Below are 25905 nucleotides of genomic sequence, written 5' to 3' on the forward strand. Positions count from 1 at the left end.
TTGCTCAGTTCTATACAAGACCTTTTACAAAAGGAGATTTTTCTCAAGTGGAACAAGGATCCAAAGTCATTTGACACTGATTCGGTTGAGCCACAACACACAATCTGCTCTGTTGTGGTGGCTTCAGTCACCAGCACTATGCCAGGGAAAGTCCTTCCTCCCGTTGTTTTGGACGGTGGTAACCACGGACGCCAGCCTGTTAGGCTGGGTGGGTGCTGGGGAAGCTCTGTGCCCGAGGAACCTGGACAGCAGAGGAGTCCAAACTGTCGATAAATGTCTTGGAGCTCAGAGCGATAAAGATTTGTCTGTGACAATGGATGACTCGGCTGTGGCTTACATAGATCACCAGGGGGGCACCAAGAGTGTCTTGGCGGCCAAGGAGGTGGCCGAGATTCTGGCCTGGGCAGAAAAGTTTGTTCCAGCTCTTTCTGCGGTGCACATCCCGGGTGTGGAAAACTGGCAAGCGGATTACTTGAGGAGTCAGGTGTTGGACCAAGGGAAGTGGTCCCTACACTCGGAGTTGTTTCATCTTATGTGTGTTCGGTGGGGATAGCCCGAGGTTAATCTGTTTGCTTCTCTTCTCAACAAGGTCTAGAGGTTCGTTAGCCAGGTCTCGAGATCCTCTGGCCGACGCCACTGGTGGCTCCTTGGGGTCAGTATCGGCTGACTTATGCTTTGCCTCCGTTAACACTTCAGCTAAGGCAGGGTAGAGATGGAAAGGATTCGGTCATTCTGGTGGCCCCAGACTGGCCTCGCCGGTCTTGGTACTCAGACCTGATAAGGTTGGTCGCCGATGCTCCTTGGAGACTTCCTCTCAGGGAAGACCTGCTGTTTCAAGGCCTGATCTTCCATCCTGCTTTAGTCGCTGGCTTTAACGGCATGGCTGTTGAAAGCCAGGTGTTGAGAGATAGAGGTCTTCCTGACTCTCGATTCCTACGCTGTTGAAGGCTAGGAAGTCGACACCCAGGAAGATATATCATCGTATGTAAAAATCGTACATTTCATGGTGTGAATCGCTGAAGGCACACCCTCGCTTGTTTTCCATTGCTAGGGTTTTGGCCTTTTCTACAGAAAGGGGTTGAACAGCGGTTGGCTTTGGGCACTATTAAAGGCCAAGTGTCAACTTTTATTTCCAACGCCCGTTAGCCACGCATGCCTTGATTCGTACTTTTATTCAGGGAGCGCACCATATGGCTCCTCCGAGACGGTCCCTGCTACCTCCATGGGATCTCAATTTGGTATTATCTTCAAAAGCCTCCTTGAGTATATTCCGGGGATTTCTCTGCTTTCATTGTCTCAGGAGGTTGCCTTTTTGCTAGCTATCACTTCTGCTCGCAGAGTCTCTGAATTGGCGGCGTTGTCTTGACGCTCACCTTCTCTGGAGGTCCACAGAGATAAAGTGGTACTTCGACCTAATCAGTATTTTCTTCCTAAGGTGGTTTCATTTGAATGAAGACATTGTGTTGCCTTCACTCTGTCCCAAGCCTAAGCATTCTAAGGAAATTGCTTTGCATTCTTTGGATGTGGTTTGGGCGATCAGGGTTTACCTGGAGACCACTGAGTCTTTTTTAGGAAAATCAGTCGGCTCTTTTTGTCCTTACCTAGGGACCTCCTAAATGATTGGCTGCATCTGCTGCGACCATATCCAGATGGATCAGGCAGACGGTGGTTCAGGCTTATTTACTGATGGGTCAGGTTCCTCCTTTCCCTGTGACGGCGCATTCTACTAGGGCGTTGAGTGCTTCTTGGACTTTTCCCCATCAAGCGTCTGTGATGCAAGTTTGCAGGGTGGCAACTTGGTCGTCCGTGCATCCTTTTACAAAGTAGATGTGTTGGCATCTGCGGATGCCTCTTTTGGCCGCATGGTTTTGCAGGTTGCTGTTTAAAGGGAATATTTTTGTTCTCTTTTGAGGGTGTATGTTTTTTCTGGGTGAGCTCCTTTTTACCTGGTTGGCTACGTTTTTTAGCGTTTGGGGAATTGCGTCGTTCTTTGCGTTTTTGTCAGGGTGCCAGGAAACCAGACGACACAAAGATGCAAGTAAAATAAAGCAATTTATTTATGCAGCAATAATATTCGCACAGCAAGAGAGGAGCAAAATCAAAAACAGCCAGGGTCAAGTTCGGAAGCGGGTAGTCCTCCAAGCCGGGATTGAGTCCAGGAATAGGTAGTCATCTAAGCCTACGTAGAGTCCAGAAGCAGGTAGTCTGCTGAAGCTGGGTCGTCGTCTGATGCGGGGTCATCTGCCGATGCGGAATCCAGAGCCAGGAAGGTTGTGGGCCAAGCCAGGTCATGCATTTAGAACCCACAGAGACCGGAGGACTGCTAGCAGTGATGTACCTTGGAGCACAAACGCAAGGGCAATGTCTGAAAGCCATCAGGTGATATATATATATATATATATATATATATATATATATATATATATATATATATATATATATATATATATATATATATATATATATATATATATATATATATATATATATATATATAGTTAGGTGTGCAACATCATCACTAATCGACGCCCAGGCAGCAGACAAGTGATGATGCAAACAGAGTTTTTAGAGGCAGTCTGCACATGTCCAAGATGGCTGCCAATGCCAACAGGAAGGCAAGGTAAGACAACAGCGTTGTTCTCCCACTCCTCATGTCAATATTGCTTTGGGACATCCCAATGGTAATGAAGATATGGAGCTGCGTCTGTCGAACGATAGAGAAAAATTTTGATTTTTGTAAGAACTTGCCATAAAAGGCTTTTCTCTGAAGTTCATTGACAGACACACCCGCCCCTCTACTTTTGGGTGTATGGGGTTTTTGGTCTTCTAAACACTGCTTGCAACTAAAGTGTGAGGGGTTATGCCTGCAGGAACAGCCTAATAGGTGTGGTACATTTTTTTTCCCTTCTTCCCTGCCTAGTGACTATTGCGGATTGCAGGAGCATAACCCAATGGTAATGAAGATATCAATATGACAAAAATCCAATTTTTTTCTTTTTTTTTTTAATGGGTAACATTTGTGTGCTTTTTAATTTGTGCTTATTTTTGTTGTTCTTCTATAGGCTGTGGGAGCCTGTCCGATGAGCATGCTGGCATAATCTCCATACTTCCTCAGCTAGCAGCTAAACTTACTGCGGATCACACTGATGTGCCTATTGTCTGCATGGAATCAGATTCTGGGTAAGACATAATCTTTAATAGGATTTTTTTAGATATGGATGTTAAAGGAAGTCTATTATTTTTGTATATAAATTCTTAAAACACCCGATCTAAAATAAAAGCGTTTACCTCCAACACTTTATATTCCTGATATGTGCCTGCTGTACCATGTACTTGTAGGACAAAGTATCCTGTTCTTTGTGTTGCTTCCTTTGTGTTAAATCCCTTGAGTTCCTGCTAGTCTCCTTGCTTTCCTAATAAAAACTGACCACACTAAGCAGGAGAGAATACCATGGTCAGCTCTCTAGCTGTGCTGGCAACTCGGTGTGCTTTTCAATGATCAGACTTGTCCTGACACGCTCCGCTGCACAGCCATTCATTGAGAAGATCAGTGTGCTGCTTCTCCTCCTCCCCCTTCCCCATCTCTTATGCAGCTGAGAACAGAGGGAATGAGATCACTTATAAAAAAGGGGGGAAAAAAGTTATTTTTTGAATCTATAGAAAAATGTTTTGCATTTCTTTTCCATTTTAAACTAAATGGCTTGTTTTACAAGGTGATCGTTTACAATCACGGTATGTCCTTTTTTCATTATTTCAATGTAATGTGGGATATTGTTACATAGTTACATAATTGTTGAGGTTGAATAAAGACAATAGTCCATCCAGTTCAACCTGTGTAGGTGTGTGTGTGGCTGTAATCCTCTCTCATACCCCTGAATGTTCTGATCCTTGAGATGTACGTACATTGCAAATGTAAATTTCTCTATTGTCCATTTACAGATGCAGCCTCATCTTCATGAGCTGTGTGGGTTATGCTGTCACCTGCAGGAGTAGTCTAGGCAGTACATTAGTACAACGTTTTTACATATACACGACCACGGGGCTGTCCCTCCAGACATAATGCTCAGACACAGCCCAGCACATCAGTTTTTCTGCCTAGAGAAGGAGTAGTACCTAGGTTTCCTGCTGGGGCTCCGGTCTCAGTTTTTTGTATTTCAGAATATTTTCTTTTATTTCTCTTTACTCGTTAACTAGTGTTCAGGGAAGGATTTCCTAGTGATCTACAAGCAACGATGCCGGCTTGGGCTTCCCACTGGATAATCTAGATCCTTATGATCCCTCCAGCCAGGCCTACGAGCATGAGCAGGTTATAGTCCCGCACTAGGCCTAGCCACGAAAGTGCCCCTTTTCCGGATGGGCACGAGCCTGCGAGCAGATGCCGGGACGTGACGACCTGGAATGCCCTGAGTCGCAGCGTACCCCTCGGCTGGCAGCACCCCCACTTTGGGTTGGAGGCAGTCTGCCCAGAGCGGAGCCCACCCGGTCCATGGTATGGTGAGTAAATATGCACCCCCTTCCTTGCCCCTGCTGGGCTTGGGGGGATGTGGGCCCTCTCCTGGGGATAATGGGATTTGTACCATAAAGATCTGCCTGCCCAGTCTGTGTGTCTACCACCCCTTCCCTGTTCCTGCAGAGGGGGCTATGTGTCTGGGGTGCCTTGGGGGGGGGGGGGGGATTGGCATGTTACCTTGGACTTGCTGGTTCCTGTTGTAGATCCTGAGGCCTTCATAGTGTCGGAGCATGGCTCAGGTGGGTGCTGCCATCTTAAGTGTGGGCAATGTAGTTTTTCCCCCATAGACTTGTATGGAGCAGCCATTTTCCCTGAGCTTCCTATTGCGACTGTATGGGCAACCATGTTTGTGTAGCCTTTGTGCTGCACTGAGCAGCGTGACCTTTCATTCAGGGAAGATCAATTCCTGTGCTCGGTTTCCTGTTGCTGGCCATGGCCATTTCCTGTCTCTTTCTGCATGCTGCTGGAACGATCAGGAGGACTTTTCCCTGAGGTGGTACATTACTGGGGTCCCTGCGGACTTATCCCTGCATGCTCTGCTGTTAGTGTAGTTTAAAGGGGATCTCTGAAGACCGCTGCGATCGGTGGTGGGAACCACGATCGGCGCTTCTTTAAGCGACAGTACTCAGTTTTTTGCAACTTGCAATGTGGACTCCCAAACTGTGAATTCACCCTCATACCCACTCTGTGCGACTCCCGGACAGTGCGGATCGCAGTCGCTGGCTGCGATTTCAGCAGCTCTGGAAAGCCTGGCGACCAAATTTGATATAGTCATGAAAAGGGTTGATAGCCGAAAACGGCCGCTGCCTTCTATGGAGGTGTCCTCTGATTTAGAGGATAAGGTTGCCCCGGATGCTCCCCTTCCTGAGGGGTCACTGTCTTCGCAGTCATGGTGAAGAGGACTGGTCCTCTTCAGCCGCAGCGTGGAAACGCGCTTTAGTGGAAGCCCTGATTATTTTAGTAACGGGACACTTTAATATTGGCTGAGCCCACGCCGGCAGGGATGCGGGTGGATTTTGGCTCCCAGAAGTCTCAGAAAGCTGGCAAGGTTTTCCCTTGTCCCGACACTTTTCACAATATTGTGAATGACCAATGGCGGCGCGTTTTAAGCACGTGTTAGTTGTGCCAAAATGCTTTAAACGCCAGTATCCTTTTGCTGAAAAGGTTTCCAACCATCCTCCAGATTGAACAAATCTACTCTTGTGCCTGTGGAAGATTCCCTGGTCTTTATGGATCCAGTGGAAACGTGGGTGGAATCCCTTTCCCACCATCTTCATGTGTTGGCGGGTTCCATTTTGAAACCGGTGTTCGTGTCTGTATTAGTCTCAGACGGTGACGGAATGGATTAGTGGTTTGCGGGAGTCTTTGGACCCCGAGAATGTTCCTCCAGAACAGCTGGAACGGTTGGACCAGTTGACCTAGGCTGTGGTGTTCCTGTGTGATGCGTCAATAGATCAGGGTTTCGGCTGTGGGCATTGCCTTGAGACGCATGGTTTGGCTGAAGAGCTGGTCAGCTGAACAAGCTTCTAAGAAAGCCCTAGCTGACCTCCCATTTCTGGGAGAGCATTTGTTTGGCGACCCATTATATGAGTTGATCAAGGGCTTGACTGGCGGGAAGAGTACTCTTCTTCCTCAATCCTCCAAGGGTAAGACTAAGCGTGGTCCCTCTTTTTCTGCTCGCAAGCGTTTTTTTTTCCCTTGTCGTCTTTCAGGACAGGCACTTCTGAGAGAACCTGGCTCCTCCCTTCATAGGAAACACCGCCCCAATCACAGATTTAAGTCTCCTTCCAGCTGGCTGCCTCAGTTCTGGTGTTTCCTCCAGCGGGGAGATACCGTCAAGAGGAGCCATAACTGAGGTTGGGAAGCTGAAGCTAAGAGAGAGTCAGGTACTCTGAGAAGCGGCCAGAAAGTCAGCACCGGGGGGGGGGGGGGGCCGCTTACCTGTCGGCCGCAAGAAGGATATGTATCACCCCAGCCCCGCTCAGGGGGGCGTTCGGGCTGGGGGGCCTGCTCGGGGAGAGCGTCCGGCGATTGTGCACTGTCCCCCGCTGTACGGCCGGTGTGGAGTAACCGGGCCGGATGACGGGGGGACGTCACTTCCGGTAGGGGGGCGGCACTTCCGTCGGCAACCGCGACTTCCGGTTCCGGGTCACGGCGGTGAGCGGGCCAGATATGAAGACTGGTGCATTCAAACTGCTGGGGGACAGCTGCCTGAAAGTGTTTGTGAGCCACTCCAAGAGCCATGTCAGAGGCACAGGTCTCAGGGACTGCTCCGGGGGAGAACAGCACCAGCCACCATATTGTAAGGAGACCTGGGGAGGTACTCCCTTACCTTCCTCCCACTAGCTCCATTTTCCTTTCCCCTAGAAAGGGATCAGGGAGGCTTGAGGGTTACACTGTGGGATCTTTTGGTGATGGTCGTCCCTAGTAACACCCTCTGTTGGGGCAAGCTGTGTGGGCTGGGGGCACTAGTAGGAGTATATTTTTACTATGTTTGTTTTTTTTTATGTTAAATTTCAGAAAGCCTCTGAGAAAACAAAAACAGCCCATATTGCTAAGAAGAGATGTCCTTCCTGCAAGGAAAACATGGGGGAATCCTGGACTAAACCTTTATGCAGAGAGTGTCTGGATAGTATGCAGAGAGTGTCTGGATAGTTTAGTCAGAGAGCACACTGAAAGCAAAAATGCAGACTTAGCCACATCTGTCAAGGAGCTTACTAGCACTTTTCAGTTCAGGAAATTGCTCCAACACTGCAGGTACTACCTTCGACAAGTGGGGAGGTACCTGCGGTTTCTGAACGTCAGGGGGAAGAGTGCGATAGCACACCCCCCAATTCCCAAGGGGAATCTGAGGCAGAGGGGTCCGATGGGGAATCCAACAGAACCTCTAGGTACAAACTGTCTCTGGAAGAGGTGGAGGGCCTTTTAGCGGCTATCCACACCACTCTGGGAATCCAAGAAGAAAAGAAAGCCTTATCCCTACATGATCAGATGTATGCGGGTCTGGGCAAACCTAAGAAAGGTTTTTCCAGTACACGAGGTCCTAGTAGACACCGGAAAGGGAGAATGGCAGGACCCAGAAAGGAAACCCTTCTTTTCAGGGGCTCTAAAGAGAAGATTTCCTTTTTCTGAGGATGATTCGGCAGTCTGGAACAAATCACCTAAACTGGACGCAGCCTTTTCACGAGTCTCCAGGCATACAGATTTGGCTTTCGAGGATATGGGGTCGCTTCCTGATCCCATGGATAAACGGGCAGACTCCCTCCTTAAAGCATGGGACTCATCTCTGGGAAGCCTAAAGCCTGTTATGGCAATTACTGTGGTAGCCAGAAACATGGAGTATTGGCTAACACAGATAAAAACGCACATTGAGACTATATTGTCCTCCTTTCCCATGCTGCTACGGGGAGTAGCATACATTGCAGATGCCTCCGCAGAGTTGGTGCGCATGACGGCCAGGTCATCTGCCTTAACCAATTCGGCTAGGAGAGCCCTCTGGTTAAAAACTTGGCAAGGAGACGGGGGGATCTAAAGCCAAGCTGTGTGGGATCCCATTTACAGGGGACCACCTATTTTGGTCGAGGGTTAGAGACCATCCTAGATCAAACGGCAGATCGGAAGAAATCCTTTCCAGTAAAATGGCAAAAAGACGGGGTTCAATAGAAGGTCTTATCCCCAAAAGAACTTTTCAGCTCCAAGAAAATCTGAAGGGCAGAGGAAATCCTGGAGTCAAAAAGGAAAGGGCCGTGGGGGGGCTATTTTTCGCCCTCCTGAACAGCCCAAGAAGTCACAATGACAACCTCACCACAGTGGGAGGAAGACTGGGGGCTTTTCTCTCACGGTGGGAAGAGATCACCTCCAGCCCCTATCCTGCAGATCATAAGACGGGGTTATCAGCTAGAGTTCTCAAGCCCCCCTCCTGTCAGAATGTTAATTACCCATCTACCAAAGTGCGAAAAGAAGGCCATGTCCATACTCTCCTCCCTCAAGGACCTAAAGAAACAGAAGGTCACCAGGAGGGTTTCACCAGGGGAAGTGGGAGAAGGTTTTTACTCCCACATTTTCGTGGTAGTAAAGCCCTCAGGCAGTCACAGGTTGATCTTAAACCTAAAATTCCTGAATCGTTCAATCAGATACAGAAGGTTCAGGATGGACTCTTATCTATTCGATAAGGACTATCCTCCCCCTACAGTGTTATATGGCCTCAATAGACCTCAAGGATGCCTACCTGCACATTCCCATTGCAGAGAAAAGCCAAAGGTTCCTGAGGTTAGCCGTAAGAACAAGGAAGGACATTCAACGCTGGCAATTTCAAGCCCTCCCATTTGGCCTCTCCTCTTCCCCCCCCCCCAAATATTCACCAAGGTCATGGCAGAGACCTTGGCATTGATGCGGCTACAGGGGTTGTCGGTCATTGCGTATTTAGACGACCTGCTACTGTTCGCCCACTCCCAAGAACAATTGTCCAGGGACCTCCGGGATGCAACACGGATTCTGGAAAGTCTGGGTTGGCTACTGAATCTAGAGAAATCCTCCCTAGTACCAACACAAAAGATATTGTTCTTGGGTTAAGTGATAGACTCCATGGTCCAAAAGGTCTTCCTACCTCTGGACAAGAAGCAGAAGATAAACAAAGCAGTAGGACAGTTACAAACCTACCAAGCAATCTCAGTCAGACAGTCCATGTCTATACTGGGGTTACTAACAGCCGCCATCCCAGCAGTTCAGTGGGCAGGTCTGCATTTTCGTCCCTTACAGCTATTCATTCTGGAAGCTCGGGACCGCAGCCAGGACTCCCTGAATACTTTAATCCACATCCCAACCGGAGTAAATTGATGTCTGTGGTGGTGGAGAAAAGCCGCAAATCTATCGCAGGGCCTCTGTTGTGTTCAGATAGCTTCCACCATTATCACCACGGATGCAAGCGGCACAGGCTGGGGGGCCCATCTGGGATCCAAGCTAGCTCAGGGGGCTTGGGGACCGGAGGAAGCAAAACAATCCTCCAACTGGAGGGAATTGAGGGCAGTAGAGCTAGCCCTCAGAGCCTTCCAGGAAGACTTGCAGGGACGCCGAATCCAGGTTCGGTCGGACAATGCCACAGTGGTGGCATATGTAAACCGACGGGGGGAACCAGGAGCAATCTCCTATGGGGTTTGGCAAAAAGAATTTTTCAATGGGCCGAAGTCCAAGTTCTCTCTCTTTCGGCAGTCGATCTCAAGGGAGGGTTAAACCAACTAGCCGACTTTCTCAGCAGGAAAACTGTAAGAGAAGGCGACTGGACGCTAAATCAGGAGGTGTTCAATAGGATTACCGAGAGATGGGGGAATACCAAACATCGACCTGTTTGCCTCACGGCAGAACACAGACACCTCAATTCTTTTGCCTGAGCAGATGGGACGGAGCTCTAGGAATGGATGCTCTGGCTCAATCTTGGGTTTTCCCCAAATCTTATGCCTTCCCTTCTGCCGGTGCTAATACCAGCGGTCCTGAGGAAGTTTCAGGAGGAAAGTACGACACTAATCCTTATAACACCACACTGGCCAAGGAGGCCGTGGTTCTCGACCCTAAAACATCTAGCGGTAGAACCCCCCTGGTTATTACCAGTGAGAGAAGATCTCCTCTATCAGGGCCCAGTACTCTGTCCTCAGGCACAACGTTGGAACTTTGCAGCCTGGCGTCTGAAGAACTGTTAAGGAGCAAGGGTTTCTCAGACCAACTGGTGCTAACTCTGCTAGGAAGCAGAAAGAAAGAGACAGAGCATTTACCTAAAAACTTGTAAGTTTTTCAGAAGTTGGTGCAAAGCAAGCTCTTTAGACGCAGGAAAGGCCAGTGTCAGTACTCGAGTTCCTGCAAGATGGGGCAAACAAGGGGTTAGCCATCAGCACCCTGAGAAGCCAAGTGTCAGCCATTAGCGTGTGCCTAGAAAATCCCTTAGCAAAGGATCCCTGCGTTATCCGTTTCTTTAAGGCCTTGAATAGACCAAGACCAGCAGGAGGTCTCCCATTTCCAGGGGAGGGGACACTCCCACCTGGGGGCAGTGACTGGGTCGCTACCTCACCACATCACTATTTAAACCAAAGAGACAGCCATGACACAGTGGCTCTGAGGAAGAGGCTAGGCCTCAAAACGCGTCAGTCATCTCATCGGTCATGGACGATTATATGGACTAAACACGGACATTTGAGCAATTCAGCTTGACACGTTTTACTTTTATCTACGTCTGTGAGTAGCCATTTTTAATGTTACTTAAATAGCCTTTTATTGAGGATAATGCGCTAGGTCGGTGCGCCCTTTTTTTGTTCTTTTTGTTTTTACTGTAAAAATGACACTGGCAGGGAAGGGGTTAACTTTATTGGAGAGGGAGGGGTTAATGTATGCCTGGTGCTTACTAACGTGTGGGGGGGGAGGTGACTGAGTGAGCCAGGGACAGATCGGATGTTCAGCTATGCTGAACACTCCGATCTGTCACTCCCTGTCACTGAGGAGATCCGCCCGCTCTGTTTACACAGGCGGGCGGAACTCGAAACTAGATTCCCCGACGATCGGGGAAGAGCGGCAGGCGATCGCCGCCGCTCTTCCCCTGGCCCGACTCCCGCTGTGAATGAAAACAGCGGGAGCGCGCCTACAGGGGGAGGAGTCCAGCGACGTAGGTCTACGTCGCTGGACGATAACGAGCCACTGTGCCGCAGTAGCAGCACAGTGGCCGGAGCTAAAGTGGTTAATTTTCACAAATTAGATGTCCGAAGATGTGTTCTGCAATACTTAAACGGCACGAAGGAGTTCAGGAAGTCAAATTCCTTTTTTGTTTTATTTACTGTTTCAAAGAAAGGTACCAAGGCCTCCAGACGCTCAATAGCCAGATGGCTAAGGCTAGCCATTAGTGAGGCTTATAGGCTTTCCGGAAAGGAGGTTCCTATGGGTATCAGGGTGCATTCTACTAGAGCAATGGCGGCCTCTCAGGCGGAAAGAGCTGGAGCTACCCTGGAGCAGATCTGTCGGGCAGCAACCTGGTCCAGCTACACAACCTTCTCCAGACACTATAGACTGGACCTACTATCTGCTAAAGATCATGCTTTTGGGCGAAAAGTCCTGCAGGCGGTAGTCCCACCCTGAAAGTAAGTACTCACTTATCCTCTCAGAAGTGCCTGTCCTGAAAGACAAGGAAAAATTAAAGTTACTTACTGGTAACGTCTTTTCCAGGAGTCTTTCAGGACAGCACTAATGCCCACCCGAAGAAGGTCTGAATATAAGATGATCAGAGGATGGAGGTTAGTATGATATATCTTTGTGTCTCCCCAGTGGCCGGAGGTACTCTTGAAGAACTAAGGCAGCCAGCTGGAAGGAGACTTAAATCTGTGATTGGGGCGGTGTTTCCTATGAAGGGAGGAGCCAGGTTCTCTCAGAAGTGCCTGTCCTGAAAGACTACTGGAAAAGACGTTACCAGTAAGTAACTTTAATTTTTTTTTTTTTTTGTGCACCTGTGGCGCAAGAGAAAAGGTAAGCCGTTCAGAGCTTCTGGAGGAGCTAAAAAGCATTGGAGAATGCCCAAGGCCGGTCAGTCTAGTGCTGCTGACAAGTCCTCTTCAGCATGAAGGAGGCGCCCTCACCCGGCTCAGGAGTCGGGGGACGTTTGCGCTTCTTCCAGGAACCCTGGACTTCCTTCGTTCAGGACGATTGGGTTCGCGAACTGATTTGTTCTGGGTACAAGATCGAATTCTGGTCCCGGCCAGGGGACAGGTTTTTTTCAGTCATATCTTTGCCTGTCTCCATAGCGTTTGCAGGATCTCTGCGGGAGGCTGTGTAAGATCTCCTGGCTCAAGGGGTGATTGTGCCGGCTCCTCAGCAGGAAAGCTCTTAAGGTTTCTATTCAAACCTGTTCACGGTGCCCAGAAAGGAGGGCAAGGTGCGACCAATTCTGGATCTCAAGGCTCTGAACAGCTTTGTACTGGTGCATAAGTTTCGAATGGAGTCCATTCGGTGAGTGGTGGCATCCTTTAAATCAGGGGGATTTTCTGGCTTCCATCGATCACAAGGATGCGTATCTCCATGTCCCCATTTGAGAGGCACCATCGATTTCTCCGCCTTATGTGGCAGAGGAGCACTTTCAGTTTGTGGCGTTACCCTTTGGTCTAGCCTCGGCTCCCAGAGTATTTTACCAAGGGCTTGGCCCATGTGCTGACCTTGTTACGTCTGCGAGGTATCTTTATTATGAGATTTCTGGACGATCTCCTGTTGCGAGAAGTCTCCCACTCAGATCTGTTGAGCAACATCTCTATCCCGATCCAGACCCTTCAAAAATTTGGGTGGACGATCAATTGTGCCAGGGCAAGTCCTTCCTGCCGGTGTTTTGGACGGTGGTCACCACGGACGCCAGCCTGTCAGGCTGGGGTGGAGTGCTAGGGAAGCTATGTGCCCAGGGGACTTGGGTGACGGAGGAGTCTTCCTTGCCGATCAATATTTTGGAGCTGAGAGCTATCAAGCTCTGCCTGCTTCACTGGACGGGTCGGCTACATGGCTCTCCAGTTCGGATACATTTGGACAATGCCACGGCCGTAGCTTACATCAATCAAGGGGGCCAAGAGTGTCCTGGTGGCCGAGATTCTGATTTGGGCAACATGTCCCAGCTCTTTCCACAGTCCACATTACGGGGGGTGGAAAATTGACAAGCGGATTACCTGAGTCAGCAGGTGTTGGATCAAGGGGAATGCTCCCTTTATCCGGAAGTGTTTCATCTCCCGTGTGCCCGGTGGGGGGACTCCGGCGGTGGATCGGTTTGCGTCTCGCCTCAACAGGAAAGTTCATCGGTTTGTGGCCAGGTCTCGGGATTCTCTGGCCGATGCCACAGACGCTCTGTTGGCTCCTTGGAGCCAGTATTGACTGATTTATGCCTTCCCTCTGCTCGTACTCCTGCCGAGGTTTCTTTGCCGGGTGGCGATGGAAGGCATTCCGGTCGTTCTGGTGGCAGCAGACTGGCCTCGGTGGTCTTGGTACGCAGACCTGGTACAAATGGTCGTAGACTCTCCATGGAGACTTCCTCTGCGGGAAGATCTACTGTCTCTAGGACCGATCTTGCTTTACAGTCTCTGGCTTTAACGGCTCGGCTGTTGAGGGATAGAGGTCTGTCTGACTCTGTGATTCCCACCCTTTTGAAGGCTAGGAAGTCGACTTCCAGTAAGATCTTTCGTCACACGTGGAAATCGTACATTTCATGTTGTGAATTGCTGCAGCTGCACCCTCGCTTGTTTTCTGTAGCTAGGGTTTTGACCTTTTTACAAAAACGGGTTGAGCAGCGCTTGGCGTTGGGTACGATCAAGGGCCAGGTGTCAGCCTTGGCTGGCTGTTTACTTCCAAAGTCCGTTGGCAACTAATAGCTTGATTCGTACTTTCATCGAGGGGTGCGTCATCTGGCTACTCCGAGGAGATCTCCGTTACCTCTGTGGGATCTCAATCTGGTTTTGTCTGTTTTTCAAAAGCCTCCCTTTGAGAATATCAGGGAGATTTCTCTGTTTTCCTTGTCACAGAAGGCTGCGTTCCTAGTGGCTATTTACTTAAGCTTGCAGAGTCTGAGTTGGCGGCGTTATCCTGTATTTCGCCACAGGGATAAAGTGGTCCTCCGGGCCAAAACAGTCTTTTCTTTCTAAGGTGGTGTCGGATTTTCACCTTAATGAAGACATCGTGTTGCCTTCCTTTATGTCCTAAACCTAAACATCCCACGGAAATTGCCTTTCACTCTCTGGATGTGGTTCGGGTGATAAGGGTTTGTCTGACGGTTACTGAGTCCTTTAGGAAATCACTCTTTGTCCTTAAGGACGGTTCGCGCAAAGGTTTGGCTGCGACCATTTCGAGATGGATCAGGCAGACGGTTGTTCAGGCTTATTCACTCAAAGATCAGGTTCTTCCTTTCCCTGTGAAGGCTCATTCTACTGGAGTGCCGAGTGCCTCTTGGGCTTTTCGCGATCAGGCTTCAGTCGTACAGGTTTGTAAGGCAGCGACGTGGTGGTCTGTGCACACCTTTACCAGATTTTACAAGGTGGATTTGTTGGCTTCTTTGGATGCCTCTCTTGGCCGCAAGGTTTTGCAGGCTGCTGTTCATCAGAGAATGTTTTCTTATTCTCTTAGGGGTCTTTTACCTGGGAGAGCTCATGTTGTTTTGGTTGAGCTTCATGTTACCCAGTTGGCTAGGTTTAGCCTTTGGCGTTTACGTTCCTTTCTGGTTGTGGGTTTTTTTCCCACCCCTCATGCCTATCCTGCTTTGGGACATCCCACATAGCTCATGAAGATGAGGCTGCGCCTGTCAATGGACGATGGAGAAAACAAGATTTTTGTAAGATCTTACTGTAAAATCTTTTGCTCTGATGTCCATTGACAGACGCAGCACTCGCCCCTCTGATGGGGTTGGTTTTTGTGTCTTCACTGCTTGGAACTAAACTGATGTGTTGGGCTGTGTCTGTGAGGGTTATGTCTGCAGGGACAGCCCCGTGGGCTTGTATATGTAAAAACTTTGTACTAACGTACTGCCTAGACCAGTGGTCCTCAACTCCGGTCCTCGTGGCCCACTAACAGGCCAGGTTTGCAAGATAACTAAATTACATCACAGGTGATCTCATTTGCTGCTCAGTGATTGCAGTATTCTAGTCTGCATCTCCCCAAGGTTATACTTAAAATCTGGCCTGTTAGTGGGCCCCAAGGACTGGAGTTGAGGACCACTGGCCTAGACTACTCCCGCAGGTGGCAGCATAACCCACACAACTCATGAAGATGAGGCTGCATCTATCAATGGAAATCAGCGATAAAGATTTTATGGTAAGATCTTACAAAAATCGTATTTCTTTTCTCTCTAACGTCTATTGACAGACGCAGCCTCCATCTTCATTAGCCATTGGGTTATGCTGCCCCCTGCAGGAGTAGTTCTAGGCAGGAAAAATTTAAATCTCCATGCCCACGGGACTGTCCCCACAGGCATAACCCACACACCCTCTGCTCCAGCAAACCAGTTTTTCTGCCTAGAGAGAGCATAGGACCTAGTTTTCCTGCTGGGACTTCGGTCTTGTTTTTTTTTTTTTTATTCTTTTCAGAATATTTTGTTTTTATTTCTCTTTACTCGCTTTGCTAGCTAGTGTTTAGGGGGATCCTCCTGGTGATCTGCAAGCAATGCAGGCTGGGGTTTCGCGCTGGATAATCTAGATCCTTAAGGTCTCCCCAGCCTGGCCTATGAGCGTGAGCAGGTTATAGTCCCGCACTAGGCCTCGCCACGATGGTGCCCCTTTCCGGATGGGGAAGAGCCTGCGAGTGGATGTCTCGCCGGGACGCGACGACCTAGAACTCAGAGTCGCAGCTTACCCCTCGGCTGGTAGCACCCTGCCCGGAGCGGAGCCCACCTGGTCCATGGTATGGTGAGTAAATTTGACCCCCCCTTGTCCCTTGGTGGTCTTGGGGGGATGTGGGCCCTCTCCTGGGGATAATGGTACCTGGACTTCCTAAAAGATCCCCCTGGCCTGTCGGATACCCAGCCCTGTGCCCTGTCTCCCTCTCCCATCCTCACAGGAGCTATGTAACTGGGGCACCTGGCGTCCTGAGGGGGGTGGCAATCGTACCTTGTTTCTTGCTGGGTATGGTTGTAGATCCTTGAGGCCTTCATTTTGGAGGTCCCTGGCCTCATGGCGCGCCGTGGTCGCCGTCATCTTAAGTGTGGGCAATGTATCTTTTTTTTTTTCCCCATTGACTTGTGTTGGGCAGCCATTTTCCCTGTGCTTCCCATTTAATAGTATTGGCATCCATTTTTGTGTAGTCCTATTGAGCTACACAGGCAGCGTTACCTTTCACATCCAGGCCAAGGTCACTTCCTGTGATTCTTCTTCCTGCTGCACAGTCGGATTCAGGAGGCTTTTCTCTGGAGGCGGTACAGTACTGGGATCTTTGTGGGCATATCCCTGCACACTCTGCTGTCAGTGTATTTTTAAGGGGAACTCCGCAGACCGTTACGATCGGCGGTGGGAACCGCGATTGGTGCTTCCTAATGTGACAATACTCAGTTTTTCTGTTACATTGATTATGGAGTCCCAGGCTTTAAATTCACCCTCAGACCCGCTCAGTGCGACACCCGAACCGTCTGGATCTCAGTCGCTGGCAGCGATTTCAGCAGCTCTGGAAAGCCTGCTGACAAAAGTTGATTTTGTAATGAACGATAACTAGCCAAAAATGGCTGCTGCCTTCTCCATCTTTGGTGGGGTCCTCTGATTCAGAGGCTGATATGGTCGCCCCCCCTATCTGAGGGGTCGCTGTCCTCGCAATGGGATGGTGAAGAGGACCTGTCGTCAGCTGCAGTGTGTTAACACGCTCTGGTGGAAGCCCTGATTGCTTCAGTAAGGGAAACTTTAAAATTGCCAGATGAGCCCACGCCGGCAGGGATGCGGATTTCTTTTGGCTCCCGCAAGACCCAAAAGTCAGGCAAGGTTTTCCCTTGTACCAAGACATTTCATAATATTGTTAATGATCAATGGTGGCGCATCAAGCATGTGCTAGTAGTGCCTAAGCGCTTTAAACACTGGTATCCTTTTGGTGAGGCGGTTTCCAACCGTTGGACGGTGCCGCCTAAGGTGGACCGGTCTCCAGGTTGAACAAATCTACTATTGTGCCTGTCGAGGATTCCCAGTTTTTACGGATCTGGTGGACAGGCGGGTTGAATCCCTTTCCTGCCATCTTCACGTATTGGTGGGTTCTATTCTAAAACTGTTTTTTTTACAGAATGGATTACGTTTCTGAAAGGGAACTTGGACCCTGACAAAGTTGCCCCGGAGCTGGTGGAACTTTTGGACCAGATGGCTCAGGCCCTGGTGTTCCTAAGTGATGCATCCCTAGATGCGGCTCTTTTGGTGGCCAGAGTTTCGGCTGTGGGGATTGCCCTCCAGCTCTCTTTAGCCAAACCATGCGCCATTCGGCAGACCAGGTTTCCAAGAAAGCCCTGGCTGATCTCCCTTTCCTGGGAGAGCGTTTGTTTGGCGACTCACTGAATGAGTTGATCAAGGGTCTGACTGGCAGGAAGAGGTACTCTTCTTCCTTAATCCTCCAAAGGTAAAACACCCCGTGCTAAGCGGGGATCTTCCTTTACCGCTCATATGCGTTTTTTTTTTTTTCGTTCCTCCGGGGCGCAAGAAAAAGGTAAGCCGTTCAGAGCTTCTGGAGGGACGAAGAAGCACTGGGGCAAGCCCAAAGCCAGACAGCACGGTTCTGTGGACAAGTCCTCTTCAGCATGAAGGGGCACCCTCACCCGTTTCTGGGGTGGGGGGACGTCTGGGCTGCTTTCAGGAACCCTGGACTTCCCTTGTTCAAGACAAATGGGTTTGCAAACTGATTTGGTCCGGGTACAGGATCGAATTTTGGTCCCGGCCGGGGGACAGGTTTTTTTTTCAATCAAAGCTTCACCTGTTTCCATAGCGTTTGAAAGATCTCCGGGAGGCTGTGCATCAAGGAGTGATTGTGCCGGTTCCCCCGCAGGAACGCTCTCAAGGTTTCTAGGTTTCTATTCAAGCCTGTTCAGGTTGCCCAGAAAGGAGGGCAAGGTGCGTCCAATCCTGGATCTCAAGGCTCTGAACCGCTTTGTGCGGGGGCAGAAGTTTTGAATGGAGTCCTTTCGGTCGGTGGTGACGTCCTTGAATCTGGCATTTTCTGGCCTCCATCAATATCAAAGATGCGTATCTGCACATCCCTATATTTGAGGGACATCCGTGATTCCTCCGCTTTGGGGTGGCAGAGGAGCACTTTCAGTTTGTAGCGTTACCCTTTGGTCTCGCCTCCGCTCCCAGAGTTTTTACCAAGGTCCTGGCCCCGGTGCTGGCCTTGTTGCGTCAGAGAGGAATTTTAAATTTTTGGGATATCTGGACCATCTCCTGTTGCGAGCAGACTCTCATTCGGATCTGTTAGGCAACATCTCAATTACAGTTCAGACTCTTCAGGAATTCGGGAGGATGATCAATTTTCAGGAAATCTGCTCTGTCGCCACCCGTACGGGTCACTTATTTGGGGCTAACTCTCGACTCTGCACTGGTGAGGGTCTTTCTCCCGTTGGAAAAACTACAGAGGTTGCAAAGGGCGATCAGGTTACTGATGGAAACCGATCAGTCCTCCTTGTGGGCTTGCATGAGGGCCCTGGGCCTGATGGTATCAACCTTCGAAGCGGTCCGGTTTGCTCAGTCTCACTCGAGTCCTCTGCAGAAAGAGATTCTGGCAAAATGGAACAGGGATAATCGGTCACTGGACCAGAAGATTAGTTTAGTTTTATCCATCTCATGAAGTCGGCTCTATCCTGGTGGATCCGGTCACCGGCTTTGTCAGGGCAAGTCCTTCCTGCCTCTTCTGGACGGTGGTCACCAGGGACGCCAGTCTGTCAGGCTGGGGTGGAGTGCTGGGGAAGCTCTGTGCCCAGGGGACTTTGGCGACAGAAGAATCTTCCTTGCCGATCAATATTCTGGAGCTCCGAGCGATCAAGCTTTGCCTGTTCCACTGGACGAGTCGGCTACGCGGGTCCCTGGTTCGGATACAGTCTGACAATGCCACAGTTGTGGCTTACATCAATCAAGGGGGCACCAAGAGTGTCCTGGTGGCAAAGGAGGTGGCCGAGATTCTTGTTTGGGCGTAACACAATGATCTGGCTCTTTCCGCAGTCCACATTCCGGGTGTGGAAAATTGGCAAGCGTATTTCCTGAGTTGTCAAGTGCTGGATCAAGGGGAATGATCCCTTAATCCGAAGGTAATGCATCTCCTGTGTCTCTGTTGGGGGAATCTGGACGTAGATCTGTTTGCATCTCGCCTCAACAGGAAAGTCCAGTGTTTTTGTGGCCAGGTCTCGGGATCCTCTGACCGACGCCACAGATGTCCTGGTGGCTCCTTGGAGCCAGTATCGGCTGATTTATGCCTTCCCTCCACTCGTACTCCTGCCGAGGTTTCTTCGCCGGGTGGCGGTGGAAGGTATTGCAGTCGTTGTGGTGGCACCAGACTGGCCCCAGCGGTCTTGGTGCGCAGACTAGTAATTATGGTCTTAGATCCTCCATGGAGACTCTCTGCTTCCTTCCTCTTCCTCCTCTGCTGTCTCAAGGACCAATCTTCCATCCTGCTTTACGGTCTCTGGCTTTAACGGCTTGGCTGTTGAAAGCAAGGTATTGAGGGATAGAGGCCTTTCTGACTTGGTGATTTCTACTCTTTTGAAGGCCAGAAAATCAATTTTAAGGAAGATCTAATATCGTACGTGGAAATCGTACGTTTCATGGGGTGAATCACTGCATCTGCACCCTTGCTTGTTTTCTATAGCTAGGGTTTTGGCCTCTTTACAAAAAGGGGTTGAGCAGCGATTTGGCTTTGGGCACTATCAAGGGACTATTTACTTCCAACGACTGTTGGCTTGATTCACACTTTTATTCAGGGGGTGCGTCACCTGGCTCCTCCGAGGAGATCCCCATTGCCTCCGTGAGATCTCAATCTGGTTTTGTCTGTTCTTCAAAAGCCTCCTTTTGAGAATGTTATGGAGATTTCTCTGCTTTCTTTGTCACCGAAGGTTGCCTTCCTGGTGGCGAGCTGAAGGATCTGAGTTGGTGGCGCTGTCCTGTCGTTCGCCTTGTTTGGTGGTCCTCAGAGATAAAGTGGTTCTCCGACCTAATCCGTCCTTCCTCCCTAAGATGGTGTCGGATTTTCATCTCAATGAAGACATTGTGTTGCCTTCCTTATGTCCTAAGCCTATGCATCCCAAGAAATTTGCCTTGCAATCTTTGGATGTGGTTCGGGCTATAAGGGTTTATCTGATGGTTACTGAGTCTGTTAGAAAAACTGACTCACTCTTTATCCTTACGGACGGCCCTCAAAGGTTTGGCTGCGTCTGCTGCGACCATATCAAGATGGATCAGGCAGACGGTTGTTCAGGCTTATTCACTCAAGGGTCAGGTTCCTCCTTTCCCTGTGAAGGCCCATTCCACTAGAGAGCTGAGTGCCTCTTGGGCTTTTAGCCATCAGGCCTCGGTTGTACAAGTTTGTAAGGCAGCGACTTGGTCGTCTGTGCACACTTTTTACAAAATTCTACAAGGTGGATTTGTTGGCATCTTCGGATGCCTTTTTTTTTTTTTTTTGGCCGCAAGGTTTTGCAGACTGCTGTTTCGTAAGAGAATGTTTGTTTCTGTTAGGGGTGAGCTCCTGTTTTGGTTGAGCTTCATGTTACCCAGTTAGCCAAGTTTAGCCTTTGGAGTTTGTTACTAGCTGGTTGCGTTCTTCCCACCCCTCATACCTACACTGCTTTGGGACGTCCCAATGGCTAATGAAGATGGAGGCTGCATCTGTCAATGGGACGATAGAGAAATCAAGATTTTTGTAAGATCTTACCGTAAAATCTGTTTCTGTGAAGTCCATTGACAGACGCAGCACCCGCCTCTGTGATATGGGGATGTTGGTTTTTTTTTTCTCTCTTCTTCGCTGCTTACAACTAAACTGGTTTGCTGGAGCAGAGGGTGTATGGATTATGCCTGTGGGGACAGCCCTATGGTGGAGATTTACATTTTTCCTGCCTAGAACTACTCCTGCAAGGGGCAGCATAACCCAAAGGCTAATGAAGATGGAGGCTGCGTCTGTCAATGGACTTCAGAGAAACAGTAAGATCTTACAAAAATCTTGTTTTCATGCATATTCTTTCCTTATATATTTTGTAATGCATGTCTCAAGTTGACTCAATTCATTTCTTGTGGTTTTATATTTTAATATTTTTATGTTTTAATGTGGTTTTTGTATCATGTTATTGTTTAACCATTTTCTCCCTATTGTATGTAGTATTACAATTCTTTGGTGCCTTACTCAATATGCCTGAGCCATCAATTATTCTGTGAGCTGGGGATGCAGCAGCCCGGTCTCTCTCTCCCCTCTCCCTCCCTGCTACTGCTCAGCCGGATCTCCGTAAATAAGCCTGTACTCTTTCCCCTCCTGTACATTTAGCACCCTCTCTCCTTTTGCTGTTACACTGCTTACTGCCAGCCATTAACCCCTGGTCTGCTGCTTTCTTCCTGCTGATGATACTTTGTGCCATTGATGACTTCTGAAGTGTTGCTCTCCAGTTCCATAAATCCCCAGTTCCATTAAAAAAATTACTCTGAAGCCCACTAGGTGACCATAGACACAATGGCTCATGGCCATACAGAAGTTGGCAGACCCCCTTTTTTTTGGGCCACTGTATTGACACCTGGGTCGTCTGCAGGTGTTTTTTTTTTTCTCCCCCTCCACAGTTCCCCCTCCCCCTCAATTTGTGGTCCAGAGGTCCTTGGGTATTCAAGGAATTCCTTTCCATTTACTCAAGATTTGTTTCAATCTCTCTCTCCTGCAATTCCTCTGTCTGGCAGGGGGAGCTCTTCACCATCTGGGGCCAACCATCATAGAACCAGGAAGCTCTTTGCCGACTAGGCCTCGTTTTGGCTGGCAGTGTTGCATTGGAGATCATTAAGGTGGGTGGAGAAGCAGGACCCACATGCATGCGCGAGCCCCAACATCACGTTCACATTCCACTGTGATGTCACACACCAGCAGGATGGAGGAGGCATAACAGCCCTGCATCTGGCTGCCATTTTGTTGTAGTCCGAGGAACCAGGGTCAGATGCAGTCTTTTTCTAAAGTAAATGTTTCTTAAATTATATTACCGCTTTTTATCATAGCTTATGGAAGGGTGGATGAGATTACCTGCTCAGACATAGCCAGCTTTATTTAAATCCCAGCCTTGGGAGATCGTAGATTATATAGATCTATTAATCTGTGATTTGATATACCATCCTTTGTCCTTCTTACAAACCCATACTTTTGAAACATCACTATCTTTAAAATTCAATTGAGAATTAGTGTTTGTTGTATCAGTTGTAAAGAGGTACCGTCATCCCAATTATATCTAATATAGAAGAAAATAGTCCAAGCACGTCCTGGGTGTTAGGACCCGACACTGGGACTATGTTCCATAAAAAGGGAGAAAGAAAAATAAAATAGAAAGATAAAAGGGGAGAAGACAAAGAACAAAGAAGGGGAGAGGACAAAAAAGAAGAAAGAAGGAGAAAAGAAAGAGAAGGAAGGGAGAGAAACAAATGAGAATGGAGGGGGGGGGGGAAGGGATACAAAAGGATAATATTAATAAAGCTTTGACTATTTTATCTATATTTATGTAGTGTACTATTATCTAGTTACAGTACCATCAAAATCCCACCAGCCCTCTCCATTTTTCTTCCCTTATCCTTCCCCCTCCTTTATCCTATTCCTTTTGTCTCCCTTTTTCTCCCCCCCCCCCCCCTTTCCCCTCCCCCCCTCCCTCCATTCTCATTTGTTTCTCTCCCTTCCTTCTCTTTCTTTTCTCCTTCTTTCTTCTTCTTTGTTCTTTTTTGTCCTCTCCCCTTTTTTCTTTCTATTTTCTTTTTCTTTCTCCCTTTTTATGGAACATAGTCCCAGTGTCGGGTCCTAACACCCAGGACGTGCTTGGACTATTTTTTTCTATATTAGATATCTTTAAAATTCCTTTTTTTTTTTTTTTTTTTTTTTTTTTATAGAAACACTTTGAACAATATTCATGTTTATTATATACATAGACTTACTACCTCTGTGTTTGATACTCTGGCTCCCTCTATTGGACTGATAAAACTTACATTTCTCTTATCGTTCATTGATGGATGTAGTCTCTGATCTTCATATCTTTATAGCTTTTTCTCCGGATTTTTGTTTCCTGTGAGATCTACAAACAACTAAGCCGGATCTGGATAAGAGGCTGGATATATAGATCCAGTGGTCACTCCAGCCGGCCAACTAGCGCGTGCAGATCCCAGCCCCGCGCTAGGTCGGCCGCGACATAGTCCCATCGGACGGGAACTGGCCCTACGAGTTAAAACCTCTCGCCAGGTCGCATATGACCGGGTCTAGGCCTGAGTCGTAGCATTCCTATTCACTGACACCCCCCCCCGCCCGCCTGTTCCTGGTATGGTGAGTAAATGTCCCCCCCCTCCCCCCTTTCCCTGGCGGATTTTGGTGTGGACCCTGGGCCCCTCCTTGGAACGATCGTACTCTCACAACCCCGGCTTCCCAGGTGGCCTTTAAAGGGCGAGGTGCCAAAAAACGCCCTCCCCCCCCCTACCCCTGCCTCATCTGATGTGTCAGATTCTGAATCTGATTCAGCCACCGCAGACGGGGGTCTACTACCTTGCGCCCTGTCTCCTCTGATAGTGAGGATGACTTCTCTACCTCCGTCACAGCGCAAGAAAAGGTGCTGGTAGACGCACTGGTTGTGTCTGTGCGGAAGACCCTAGAAATGGGAGGACGCAGCTGCGACTGCGGCGCAGTTTACGTTTGGCAGTCACAAGCCATCCAGAGCGGCAAAGGTTTTTCCCTTTCCTGCGTATTTTGACAACATGTTCAAAGAATAGGACCGACCAAATCGTTCCCCTGGGGTGCCTAAGCGGATTGCTAGATGCTACTCCTTTGAGGAGTCCCTTATAAAAAAAAAAAGTGGACTGTGCCACCTACAGTGTAGCCTCCAGTCTCAAGACTGAATAAAGCTACCATGATCCCAGTGGAGGATTCCCCATACTTTAAGGATCTGGCAGATAGAAAGGCAAAGTCTGTGGCCGTCAATACGTGCTCCCTGGCAGGGTCTGCACTAAGACCGGTGTTTACGGTCGCCCTTGTCTCGCAAACATTGACTGAATGGGCTAAGTTGCTATGCAGTGACCTGGAGGGGAAAACTCCCCCTACCTTTGCGGAGCTGTTGGACGAGTTGGTGCAGGGGCTGCAATTTGTTTGCAATGCCGCGCTGGATACTGCTCCCATTTTGGGCCGACTGTCTGTTTCGGCAGTGGTTCTCTGGCGTATACTGTGGCTAAAGTGCTGGTCTGTGGATCAGACTTCAAAGAAGGCCTTGACTGATCTACCTTTTCAAGGAGATCGCCTGTTTGGGGCTACCCTGGATGACGTTATCAAAGGTCTCACAGGGGGGTAAGAGTACCTTTCTTCCACAGGCTAACAAGGGTAAGGACCCGCGTTGCAGACTGGGCCCCTCCTTTTCAGCACACAAGAAGTTTTTTCCTCCCTCGGGGTCAGTCGGTAAGGCAAAGTCCTTCAATGCCCCCTCGGGTGGTTCCAAGGGACCTTGGTCTGGCAAACAAAAACCGAGGTTCTCCAGACCTGAGGATAAGGCCCCTTTGACCTGAAGGTGTGCCCTCACCCGTATCTGGGGTGGAGGGGACGTCTTTGCTAGTTCCCAGACCTGTGGCTATCCTGGATACAAGACAAATGGGTTCAGGAGGTCATACGATCCGGGGTTCAAGATCGAGTTTAGATCCGTTCCACCGGTAAGCTACTTCACTTCCAATGTGAGACTGTCCTCGGATAACTTACAGGCTCTCTTTGGGGCAGCACGGGACCTGGTACAACAGGGAGCAATAGTCCTGGTTCCGTGTGCAGAACGTTTTCAAGGCTTTTATTCAAACCTGTTTACGGTCCCCAGGAAGGAAGGCAAGGTGCGTCCAATCCTGGACCTTAAGGCTCTGAATTGCTTCATGGGAGTTCAAAAATTCAAGATGGAATCCATTCGCATGGTGGTGGCTTCTCTACATCAGGGGGATTTCCTGGCCTCCATAGACATCAAAGATGCCTACCTTCACATCCCAATATGTACAGGACATCAACAGTTTCTGCGCTTTGCCATGGTAGAGGATCATTATCAGTTTGTGGCGTTACCCTTTGGTCTCGCCTCTGCTCCTCGGGTCTTCACAAAGGTGTTGACTCCGGTCCTGGCGCTGTTAATGACAGCGGGGGATATCAGTCCTGGGTTACCTGGACAATCTGCTTCTCCTACGGTGCTGGTGACAAATTTGGAGATCACAATGAGAACTCTGGAGGAGTTTGGGTGGATTCTGAACCGTCAGAAGTCGTCCCTGGTTCCTTCCATGAGACTGGATTATCTGGGTCTGGCTTTGGACTAGTCCTCAGCCAGGGTGTTTCCTCCTCCCGGAAAAACTCCAAAAACTACAGACAGCGATTCATCTGTCGCTGTCCAGCAAATGGTCGTCCCTTCAGACCTGTATGTGTCAGGCATCCTTCGGTGGGCAGAATGCTTTGTTCCTGCTCTCTCCGCTGTTCACATTCCAGTGGTGGAAAATTGGCAGGCAGATTACCTCAGTCAACAGGCCTTGGATGCAGGGGAATGGTATTCCAGCAGTTGTACCTTAGTTGGGGCACTCCAGATGTAGATCTGTTGGCGTCTTGGATCAACCGGAAAGTGCAGATGTTTGTGGCCGATTCCGCCACTGTTTGTTGCAGATGCGCTGATGGCCCCCGTGTGGTCAGTATCAACTGATGTATGCCTTTCCTCCTCTTAAGTTGCTGCCAAGACTTCTTCGCAGGAT

General features: G+C 49.2%; 1 protein-coding gene across 2 annotated transcripts in view; it reads left to right on the top strand.

Annotated features, from left to right (window-relative positions):
- Window positions 1–25905, top strand: part of LAMTOR5 (late endosomal/lysosomal adaptor, MAPK and MTOR activator 5) — a 345493-nt gene that overhangs the window by 286116 nt on the left and 33472 nt on the right. For both annotated transcript variants that reach the window (XM_082245651.1, XM_082245650.1), the window contains exon 3: window positions 3063–3180. In XM_082245651.1, the coding sequence (XP_082101777.1) occupies window positions 3063–3180 (118 nt within the window). The remainder of the gene's footprint in view (window positions 1–3062; window positions 3181–25905) is intronic.

This window comes from Pelophylax lessonae, assembly GCF_965119305.1.
Source record: "Pelophylax lessonae genome assembly, chromosome: 2".
Classification (NCBI taxonomy): domain Eukaryota; kingdom Metazoa; phylum Chordata; class Amphibia; order Anura; family Ranidae; genus Pelophylax; species Pelophylax lessonae.